A 12000-nucleotide genomic window follows, 5' to 3' on the forward strand; every position below is an offset into this window, starting at 1 on the left:
TTTGGACAACTGTTCACATGCATAAAGAACGAAGAGCATGTGCAATTAGGTGATTATGAACGAGGTATTGTGGTCTAAAAAAGGCCCACCAAAACATTAGGAGAACTGGACCGAATGCTTCGCAAAATTAAATTCTTGCCAGATTAATTGTCCTCGCTGCCATTTTGGAAATGTCTCGTATGAAGAAGATAGTTTAGAAATGGAGCATTGACACAAGGAGGAGGAGCGAGGAAGACAGGATAAAGATTTCCAGTGTTCCTGCTCTGGATTAGCCAACTGGATTAAGAGATTATAGTGAAATTAAGTGTTGCTGGAATGCCAAGGAAGAAGCACATAGCGAGTCAATCCAATGTCAGAAATGAGCAAAATAGACCGGCCGCATGTGGTGGTTAATGAAGCAGCTCATATTTCATGGTTGATATCTTACATTATACCCCAAATACGGACTGAAGGCCAAAGTAGTATCCCCCCCCCCCAATCTGGATTTCATAACTATGGTGAAATAATTTAGACAGCACCAATCTTTAATATGAATGAACAGACTCTTGTCTTGTAAATTTGCTTCGGGGCCGTGGCAGGATCTCAGGCACATGATGTCCTGGCCATGCCAAAGTAACGTGAGTTCAAAAGCACCGGAAACGTGTCAAATATTCTATAGATTCTAGAAACAACAGGTCTTCTCACCATGAAATGAGCTTGGTTGAGCAGTATTGGACCTTGACCATGCGCTTCATACAGGTAGTTCATGCACACACTCAGTTCTTTTGCACACACTGCTGTAGGATGTTGGACCACAGGCCAGCAACCTGCTCCCTCATCAACCTGCTCCCTCATCGAATCTCCACACTCTGACTTCAGTAATGCAAAACGTGGAGGATACAAAAAAAAAAAAAAACGAACCCAAAAAATTACAAGTACAAGATCTTTTCTATGTTCTCGAGAAAGCAAGTCTCCTGTCTTGTTATTTCTTACAGGTGTCTAAACATGAGGTGTAACTGGGATGCACTAGCACTTCACACATCCAAGACTCTAGTAAAACTCTCAGAGAAGACGTAAACTACACATATGATGTCAGATCAACACTCCAGGAGACGATATGAGTATGAACAAACAAACAGAACAAACACACACTTTCTATTTCCTCTTGTACTGGACCACAATTTACAATTCACCTCATCTTCACAACAATACACACTGCCAGTGCAAATGTGTAAGACAGATATGTCATGTCATGTGTTAGTGGGATGTGCAGACGTGGGAAAGAGAATCATAGGGAAAAAGCGCTATCAGTATTTACGAAGGAAGCATTAATCTTTGAGATGCAATAAACGACTTTTATGTTGCGTGAGTAAAATGATAAATGTTGGGTTATGAGGACATTTCCTGTTTTTTCCATGTTACAATGACAGGATTTCTCTGACTTGAGAGCATTCCAGCAACTACGAAGAGGAGTCTGACAGCTCTGCAAGTAAATGAATAAGAGCTGCTGGGGCATCACATGTTCTTCACATTTCAGATACTTTTCGATTTAAGATGATTTGATTGAAGACCGGATTTTAGATATGAACGAGGGGCAACTATGCCTCCATGTCTGTCATTCATTACCTCCACAGGGGCTGATGTGATGTGATGCTAATGTGATGTGATGTTAACGTGATGCTAATGTGATGTGATGCTGATGTGATGGGATGCTAATATGATGCTAATGTTATGTGATGCTAATGTGATGTGATGCTAACGTGATGCTAATGTGATGCTACTACACACCAAACTGCCTCAGCTGTTGTGTAGAGTCCTCTCATGCCAAAGAACATGAACAAATATAACGTGAACAAAAGAAGAAGATGTAATAGAAAAGTACTTTCTTCTAAGGAATGGTACTAGGTAATGATTGTGATGTCATTCATAATGTATTTCTTTTAAATGAATATTGCACCTTGCATGCAATCTCCCGACCAACAGTATGAAACTGGACTTAAACAAAGTTAAAACTTAAATAAAACAATATGCACGCGCGCGCACACACACACACACACACACACACACACACACACACACACACACACACACACACACACACACACAGGTTCCGTCTGCCCTCTAACTCCCATTTAGTGAAGACGTCTTTCCTACACATGGCCTACACATGTTTCCTACACATGGTGTACACGTTTCCTACACATGGTCTACATGTTTCCTACACACGTTTCCTATACATGTGCGTGGGTTTAGTGGGTTCTCCTACACATGTGCGTGGGTTCAGCAGATCAGTGCAGTGTGGTCCCTCCTGGTGGTCAGCGGTTTAACATAACCTCATTTCACTCTGAGCAGAGAAGTGGGACGTGGGGCCTCCCGCCCTCGTAACACACTAAGGACAATACACACATGCAAAATGGCTTCATCTCTGCATCCAACCATAGAGATATTTTATGTCAGTCCTGTTGGATTATTCTTTGAAATGCAACAAAATAGACATACCGATATATGTTATGATATTGTATAAATAGATATACACATGTTGTATTGTAGTTTGTGTATCTTCTCACATAGAGGGATATTCTTTAGGGAGGTAAAAAAGGAGCAGCAGAAAAGTGGTAATGTTGCTGATCCTCGCAAACTCTGAAAACATATTCATGTCCTCTACATCCCTTAGTTTGTCATGCAGTATAAATAGACGTCACCTCAAACTAATTTACAGAAAAGAAATCATCCCACAGTTGACAGACAGAAATAATGACAGGATTATCACCCTTTCCTCTCACCCACTCTCACCCTCTCTCGTCACACACAAGACAAACTGCCCGAGCCCGGGGGCTGCAAACAGACTTAGCTCATCAAGACAAGGGTGCAAATACTGTTATTTGTTTCTGTGCGTTCACACTGCTGCAGAGAATGAAGAAAAGTAGTTGAGAGCATGTTTAGGGGAGGGAGAGTAACCTAGTTGTTGGTGTTGATCCTTAGCTTGAAAGACACTCTTCCGGCAAATTTGTCTCTTTCATTTCCAGTGGGAATATTGTTGGCATTAATCTTGCACTCGATGTTGATGTCTTCGTTGGCTGTAATGTTGTTGAACTTGACGGCAACCAAAGGCTGAGAGTAGTTCACCTAGAGAGGAGCAGTCAATTGATACACAACACACTGTTTTAATACAGCAACAACATGTGTTCTTCCACAGGATGTTTCTAATATAATACCAACTGGCTACTCCTTTAATAATAATAACAACAACAATAATAATAACGATGATAATGATAATAATAATATAATGATGATGATAATAATAATATAATGATAATAATAACAATCCAGTGATTCAAGTAAATTCTTTATGAAAGAGTACAAGCCTGTTTCATGCTATAAGCAATCATCAGTTTATATTTCATCATTATAGCATGAAGCAGGCTTGTACTGTCTCACTGAATTATTTTGCTCCTTATTTGTTGAGCAATTTTCCTACCATTGAGTGTTTCTTTTAACAAAGTTAATAATGATGATATTAATAATAATCATTACATTTCTATAGTGCTTAAATTATGTGCTATATGGTAGCATAGCATATCAGTTATAATTAAAGTATATTTATTATACATTATTATATTTTTATTTATATACTATATATTTATATTTATTATATTTTTTGAGATACTTTATTGATCCCCATGGGGAAATTCTTCAATTATATATTATCATATATTATACATTATTCATTCATATATTATTAATCATATATATAATTAAATTACAATTTAAAAAATATATGTAAATAGCATATAAATTATATGCTACAGCATTTAAATGATGAAAGTTGTTGATAAGTCTCAAAATAGAGGTAAGTAATGTGATTTGTTTAAAGGTGACTCTTACCTGAGCTTTCTTGCCGTAGTAAGGATAGTACATGAGGTTGAACGTGCCATTGGGTGGGAAGTATGTTAACTCCCCAATCTTCTCAGAGTCTTCTCTCTGTAGGCGTTAAACCATCGCATGAGCCGCGGCCTTTCATATGACCGCCATGAACATGCAGGCATTTGTTTCACTTCTGTTCATAGTTGCCGTTTAATTTGTTTTCATCTTGTTTTCCAACATGCCTATCAACTGCTTAGCACGTGTTTTAAATGCAACACATGTACAATGTACATTTTGTGATTGTCTCTTTGAAGAGACCACATAAGCCAGTCAACCACGCACTATCTTCTATCTTCTACGACTGTTTTTACAGTTCACACACATCTGCTGAGATGCCAGTGGAAAACTTTCAGCTTGTAGAATATTAATTAAAAAACACATTAACTACACTACTGGTACTGCACGTCTACATGTATTGTACATGATAGCAGACAGAGACTATGGAACAGGCACAGGGGACTCTTACCCACTCATCTTTGCCAACTTTGTACCTCTGAGTGTGGGTGAATGAATGAAGCCCAAAAAAAAAAACAGGAAGCAGCAACATACACAATGCTGTGAAATGACATGGTAGCATGCAACACACATACACACACTTGATACTGAGAAAATACAACTGGTTAAAAGGACTGGGGGGGGGTCTGACACGTCAGTGGTTAATGAGCTAAACTCAAATTGTGACGTGAAGCATTTCATAATGAGAGATGAGAAGGTTCACCTTTGCCCCACAGGTGACGTACGGAGCCTTGCCGTCCTTCCCTGGCAGCATCCCAATCACCTGGGGAGAGAATCGGAGAAAGGGATGATAGCATCTCCGGCACATTTTCCCATTCACTCTTCATGTTGATACCCTCAAAAGAATGAAGATGCCAGTTTAAAATACTATGAAGATCTTTCCCTGATTTCCAGCCATTTTCATATCTCAGTCATTGTTAGTCTCCTAGCAACCGTCTCCCCATCCTATTCCTCTTTCATACCCGATTCAACTTGATGATGATGCATGGCTTGCCATCCTTGTATCCATAGTAACGGTCAGTGAGTCCAGAGCACATGTCCAAGATGGTGCGGTTGAACTGACAAGACCGCTTTGGGTTGTTCTTCACATCGCCGCTGTCCTCCTGCACAAAGTACTGGTCCGGGGTGCACTCGTCATTCTTCTGGACCTGGACTGAGTCATTGTAGGCTGCAAGGGAGGGTGCAGAGGGTAAATTATGACTACAAACCTGGTGACAGTCCAGCTCCTGTAGTGTTAGATTAGTTACAGACACCCCAACTCATTTCTGCCCAACAGTCTGTATGGAAGAACAATCTCGAGAGGAAATGTGAATGAAACCCGTATCGCTGGAAACCAAAAGCACCCGGTATTTAAAAAACAACACGTTTTAAAGCCAGAAACGATGCTAATAAGACTCACGGTCAAGGAACTTGTTCAGGGCCTGGGCGTACATGTCCCAGCTCTCAGTGTTGTGAACGTTATAGACAATCTCAAGAGCCTCCTGTCCTTTGGGTCTGATCATCATGCCTGTGGAACGAGGGGGAGAGACACACGGAGACACAGAGAGGACAGACGTGAATAGCGAAAGCACAGATACATGCAGGTACTGCAGCTGTCTTGGTGCAGACCGCGGGGTTTTGCTCTGGAGCTACTGCACCTGGTGTGGAGAGCCGGTCTTGCCAAGTTGGTTTGTGGTCATCCAAAGTCTGCAGCATGACATACATGGTGAGCGTAAACAAGCCGGCTAAGAAGATGTAGAATATTAGGTAGAAGAGCAGGATCAGACCTGGAGACAGACACATTTGAGTCCAGTTAGTTCAAATATCACCATGGAAATCTAACCACATAAGGTGAAATTATAACACACAATCAAATGGTCTGGCTCTATCGCACAACCGAGAGCAGAGTCGTTGTTACAAATCTGCCCTGTGTGCACAGACATAAGAAAATAAAGTTTAAATAAAGTACAAAGTTGTAAAACTCTGATGAAGCTATTAACTATGACTAAAGTTGTTTAAGTGACATCTGAGTTTTTTAGAAACTAGAAGGCATTACATTATTATTTTGGTGTGCATGAGTGAACAAGCAAACATAAAACGTAAAACAGCTGAGGCACTTCAACAAAAACACAAACATAAATCTGTCCCTTCAGCTGCGAGCGGTGAAGGATTAGAGCCTCTTTATCAATAAACGTCTTGTGATCAGATGCCATCATGGATGTGGGTAACAGAAGTGGGTTAAGAGAAGATGATGTTGTGTGTTATTCATAAATATGGAATTTGATGCTGAAAAGCTTTCATCTCCACATCCTACTGACACTTCACTTTTCCTTCCTACTGGTTTCATTGTTTTTACCAACGGTGATGTCTAACTAGCTTGCAGGAGAACTTGCAGGAGGACTTGCAGGAGGACACTGTATGCAGACCTGCATCACACTGTTAGATCTGCATGCAGCCACACAAGTTGTGTTTGAGCCTTTTTTGATTTTTACCCTTATCTATGACTTCTACTTCATGATCTCTCTCTCTTATGGGAAAGATGGCGTGTAGATAGTGTGGGAAGATGGTGGCACAAATTCACATTTGCAGTGGCCTCACCCAGTACCGGTGTGGGGAGATAGCGGCACGAATTCAAGTTTGCAGCGGCCTCACCCAGCACCGTCCATGTCTTTGGCCACGTCTTCATCTAAGTTTGTCTTCGTTTGATGGCTGGGAGAGCTGGCGCTGGATCAGCTGGGAAGGCTTGGTCTGCTGCATCCTGTGGACCCAGGGACCATGGCCCGGCCTGGAGCTGTGCCTGAAGAAGTAACACTGAGGGCGGTCTGACAGGACGCAGAAGCGGGGCAGGCTACGCTAACTGCTAGCCCATGCAGACCGGCAGTTCTGATAACACCAAGGGTGGTCTGTGTAGCCTGGCATTGACTGTGGTGTTTTTGGTGTCGTCGTGTGGAGTGCGGGGAGGTGTGTCGAGGGTGCCTGGCTGGGTCAGCTGGCGTTGGATCAGCTGGGGGAGCCTGGTCTGCTGCATCTGGTGGGCCCAAGGACCACAGCCCCTGCCTGGAGCTGTGCCCGAGGAGGAAGCACCGAGGGTGGTCTGACAGGATGCGGAAGTGGGGCAGGCTAAGCTAACTGCTAGCCCATGCAGACCGGCAGTTCTGACAGTCATCCTGGCTGGCATCGGTTCCCTTGGACAGTGATTTTTTTTTTTTTGTGAGTTTGGATGTGTTAGCTTAGATTAGTATGTGTTCTTGCTGTTCTTGTAGATATTGGATTTGTGTTTTTGTCTTTGTGTTGCACTGCTGTGGGCTGGAGGAAACATTTCATTACATGAAATTAAATCACAAATAAAGTGTTCCTGATTCCTGATTGTGGGTTTATATGAAAAGTGTAGAAGATGTGCACTTTTAAACAACTGCAGTGCATTCCGTCTATACTAATGTACAAACCCATTTTAAGAAACACTGTTACATAACAGAGGAGCTTGGAGTCAAGCTGAGCCGGTCAGACGGGTCTGGGTTTGGGGTTGTCGTGCTTGGTCGGCCACTCTCTCTGCTCACTGAGTGACCAAACGTAGGCACGAGGCCAGTTAATCTTCCTAATACAAGATGCCTTTCTTTCCATCTGCAACATCTCTGCCCCCCCCTTCTCTCTCTCTCTATCTCTCTCTCTCGCTCTCGCTCTACTGTGCACTGTGAGTCAGAAATATGTAACTGCATACCCCCAATACACTTTGTGGCATGCACTACAGTGCCCCACAAATGTGCCGGCTTTAATGCTGTCCCGTTGCCCTTCTCTAATTCTCCAGCAGTGTAAATTAAACCGGGATTAAATGGCCGGTCTTTGTCCGGTTTCGTTATCACGTTGCACTCACAATGGGAGGTGAACAGAGGGGGACAGGAGATGACAGCAGGGGACTGACAAGGACGGAGGATGGGGACCCCCCTGGAGATTAAGGCACAGGGTCAGGGGATTACAGAGGACTGTAAACAGCCACATTACCAGAGCAGAAAGAAGATAAGCAGGATGTTAGCACACAGGCTGGGGGACTGCTGCGTTCACACCGCAGGTACGAGGAAAACACGTTTCCAGAAACAAGTCAAGTCGAGTCAATTTTATCTGTATAGCCCAGTATCACAAATTACAAATTTGTCTCAAGCAGCTTTACAGCAACACAACTCCTGTACTAACAAGTCATAAAAACCGTCTATGGTATAAAGCAGGGGTGCCCCAATCCAGGCCTCGAGGGCCGCGGTGTCTGCGGGTATTTGTTGCAACCATGCACTACCCCACCTGATGTAACTAATTAGCTCACCCTTTGGACCAAGGAGGGAAAGGAATTAGTTAAATCCGGTGGTGTAGTGCATAGTTGCAACAAATACCTGCAGACCCTGCGGCCCTCGAGGCCTGGAGTTGGGCACCCCTGGTATACAGTATAAAGGGTCGTTTTTGCTACTATGAAATTTTACTTGAAACCATTTTTAAAATCCAAACTTAAAATGTTTCTGAGTAATTCCTAAAGCATAACATAAACACTTGGAGCTCAGACACCCGAGACTCATGCAACGAGCAGCAGAGTGGTCTGAACCTGGGCTCCGCTGCACAGAGCTCCCACCACCCACCTGCCTTCAGCAGCACCTACAGCACCGCCCAGGCCTCCTGCTGTGGTCAGGCTGCACGACACCCACCAAGATACCCCCCAAGATGCCCACCAAGATGCCCTCCAAGATGCCCACAAGATACACACCAAGATACCCACCAAGATGCCCTCCAAGATACCCACCAAGATGCCTTCCAAGATACCCACAAGATACACACCAAGATACCCCCCAAGATACACACCAAGATACCCACCAAGATACACACCAAGGGAGGCTCCCCCATGGGCTGCACCTACAAACTGGAGTATCTTAATGAATGAGTGTGTGTGTGTGTGTGTGTGTGTGTTTTGATGAGGACCTGAGGGAGACTACTGTCCACAGCATGGTAGAAGACAGCGGGTTGTATCTTCACAGACACCTGCTCTTGGCTTTAGCTGCCACACAGGAAAATAACTGACAATAAGTTGTTGTTTTTCCATCATTCAGAAGGAAATGTCCCTTTACTGTACGTACAACACCACCTTGGGGCGAGTAGCCAGTATGTGTACAGAGGCTGAGTGGCACACGGTGTCTTCCCCCGTACGCGGAAAGTGTTCGGTCTGCAGTCTGCACCCTCGGTCCAGCTGATGAGACGGATGCTACTGCTGCTGAGATGTCTCAGCATCAGTTTCTCCTTCACTTCATGTTCTTTAGAGCGAAAGCTGAAAGCAGAGACCAAAAAGAGGAGGCTCGGTGTCGGGTACTCTCCTCCATTACAAGGCCAGGACGTGTCTCTTCTTTCACGTCCATCAGGGTGACATGTGGTCCTTTGCCGTGTCGATCAAATAAAGCTTTGGACACATGGAACGGAGAAGGTGCAGCGCTTTTAATCCCCCCGCTCTGCATGTAGTTTATTGTGTATAATATGACGTTATCATTATTGTGTATAATATGCAGTTATCAGTCATCAGCATGTTGTCTACACTGTACTTCCGGTACCGCTGCTGTGAGGCTGGCTGCAGTGTTGTAGTGACAGACCGTGTTGTGTTAATGCGAGAAGCAGAACTGTCGTACTGTCTTCATCTGGGCTCAACTGCTAAAACTGACATTTCTGCAAACTGACGAGGAGAAATAAAACTACTGTGACCTTTAACCTAACGTCGTCACTTGCATGATAATGTACGATCAGAAGACCCACAGCCCAGTTTGTACTGCGAAGGATCTGCAGCGGTACGTTGCGTAGTGTATTCCCCCCTCCCCCCATTTAGTGTAGTCAAACAGAAATGCTAATAAGAAAAGCCAAATATAGCAGGCCTGAATGTTGTGGCTTACTACCAAGATAGCCTAATTAATGAGCCTTAGAGGCCGAATCTTAAAGAGGCCGCCAGTCCTGGGAGCAGCAGGGACGCACTGAGCTGGATTAAGTGGCGCATTGTGGAAGGATCCCTGCAACAGCCGCTACAGTCAAACGATTCTCTGTGCAGCATGATGAAAAAGCCCGTTCATCATCACCAGGATGTAGCGTCATCTAGAGAGGACAGTTTCTCACGCCAACATCATTCCATGCCTAATATTAAAATGGCAGCTACCATAGAGACCGTGTTTGTACTTGAAAGAATGTAAAATAAGAGTCTAGTTGCTGAGCGTGATTCACAATTCAAGAACCGATGTCCTGAATTGATACCTTCCCCGTCAACCAATGAAGTCGTTAGATTAGGATTAAATCCCTGGCTGATTTAATCACACTTGGGAGGGGTGGGGTTGGAGGCGATACAAATAGCATTTTGCCCTCGGCTTTACCCAGATTAAAACACTTCAATGTCATTAGAACGGAGCCGTGTCTGCACCATCACTTCACCGATCTTGCTGTGGTGCTGATGTACGCACGAGCGAACGCCTTTCGAGCTCGTGAAAGGGCGTTAAATATTAAAAATGGCTGAGAATAAAAGACTTAATGAGAATGTGACGTGTAGAACCTACATATAGCTATCTGGATTTGCCTTCAGCAAACGTCTTCAATCCGTCTGCCTGAGGGATGAGCCAGACTGCAGCAGCTCACAGTAAATCCCAGAGGGAGCAGAAAATACAGGAAGACTTCACTGGAGCACATCAGTGTGGAATGATCAGTATGGAATGATCAGTGTGGAATGATCAGTATGGAATGATCATTATGGAATGATCAGGCTCATTTCATTAAAACATGACCAAAGCCTCCACCCTCGTGATGAACGCAATGCACCAGGTGCCGTAAATTAATAAATTAAACGATGTTCGGCGGATTCCCCTCAAATGCAGCCGTCGCACTGATGCTTCTGCAGCACACCGTGCCGGATCGGACCAGCCCCCCCTCCCAGCCGGACCGGACCGGACCAGCCCCCCTAGCCGGCTCGCCTGAATTACATAACGAATAAGTGAATGCACGACCGGCCTTTCCTCATATCTAAACCAGTTTGCTGATGACTCGCCATGCAGACCCTTTGTCGCAGGCTTGTTACTATCGTGTTCCGTAACCGGGTCAGCACGAGAGACCATCTTTGCTGCATTGCTGCAATCTACTGTCGCCGGAAGCTTGAGTGGACTTACCCCAGCTGCTCGCCGTCCTGCCCATGAATTCCCGCGTCCTCGGGTTCCATATAAAGTCCTTCCATTCACTGCTGTCCCCATCCTTTGCCATTTTGTGTTTTGGGCGGTTTGGGTGTCAGCAGCTGACAGAGATGCTGGAACCGAACTGGGCTTTAATATGAAATAATGAGCTCGCGCGCAGCCGCAGATTGAACACCGTTGTTAATCGCCGCGCTGACAAAAAAAAGACCAATTGCTATATACGGTCAATTAAAGCGAAGACCTGTAAAAGAGGATTTTCGTCGCAGAAAGATAAGAAAAAGAAAGGAACAATACGGCGCTACGCTACAGAAGTCGATCTGAAGGAATAAAATGGAAAAGTGCGGGCAGAGGGACTATTACACTCAGCACGGAACCAGTTTGTGCCCTCCCCCGAGCTCTTGTCTGCATGCCGCAGAGTTTTGATGAGTGCTGCAGAAATGTAGTGATACTGCGGTAAAGCGCCCTCTCCGCCTCTCTATCAGCACATCCACCCCACCCCTCCCCTCCCGAGTTTACCCCCCACTTCATCGTCTGTCCCCGCCCCCGTCCACGCCAATGCTGCCTCACAACAAGACGAACAGCCCGGCTGCCACAGCAGCCTGTCATCCGCACTGCTCGGTCCTCGCGAGCTCAGGGGACGAAAGGCGATGATGCAGGAAAATCCGACGGTAACACGACGAAGAATGAAGAATATGTCCCAGCAGCACACGATTTACTAGCCTTGACTGTGGAAAAGCGAGGGACCCAGAAAACAGATTTAGTGGGATTATGCAAAACACTATCTCGGTGTAGTCTCATATTACGACACCGCACACGTTTGTTCTGGGCTTTGTTTTTAAAAGGGTGACAAAGTGTTTGACAGCCACTGGATTTTGGGGCTTTCTGGTGTGATACTTCACTAGACGACTCATGTAGACTTGTG

General features: G+C 44.7%; 1 protein-coding gene across 2 annotated transcripts; it reads right to left on the bottom strand.

Annotated features, from left to right (window-relative positions):
* Positions 1-2653: 2653 nt before the first annotated feature.
* atp1b2b (ATPase Na+/K+ transporting subunit beta 2b) lies at positions 2654-11148 on the bottom strand. Of its 2 annotated transcripts, XM_056285118.1 has the most exons (8): positions 11058-11148; positions 5556-5684; positions 5318-5425; positions 4881-5086; positions 4622-4681; positions 4370-4396; positions 3865-3960; positions 2654-3105 (listed from the first exon to the last, which is right to left on the bottom strand). In XM_056285118.1, the coding sequence occupies exons 1-8, from the start codon at positions 11146-11148 to the stop codon at positions 2938-2940; spliced, it is 885 nt and encodes a 294-aa protein (XP_056141093.1). In that variant the 3' UTR covers positions 2654-2937. The 2 variants fall into 2 exon arrangements, with proteins under 2 accessions (XP_056141093.1, XP_056141094.1); XM_056285119.1 differs by lacking the exon at positions 4370-4396.
* Positions 11149-12000: the final 852 nt, after the last annotated feature.

The sequence above is a fragment of the Lampris incognitus genome, chromosome 8 (assembly GCF_029633865.1).
Source record: "Lampris incognitus isolate fLamInc1 chromosome 8, fLamInc1.hap2, whole genome shotgun sequence".
Lineage (NCBI taxonomy): Eukaryota > Metazoa > Chordata > Actinopteri > Lampriformes > Lampridae > Lampris > Lampris incognitus.

Excerpts from the sequence above, each read along its gene's own strand:
- atp1b2b (XM_056285118.1), bottom strand. The coding sequence starts at position 11,148 with ATGGCAAAGGATGGGGACAGCAGTGAATGGAAGGACTTTATATGGAAC. Across the intron at positions 5,685-11,057 it reads CAGGACGGCGAGCAGCTGGG|GTCTGATCCTGCTCTTCTAC; the intron begins GTAAGTCCACTC and ends GTCTGTCTCCAG. Across the intron at positions 3,961-4,369 it reads AAGTTGGCAAAGATGAGTGG|AGAGAAGACTCTGAGAAGAT; the intron begins GTAAGAGTCCCC and ends TAACGCCTACAG.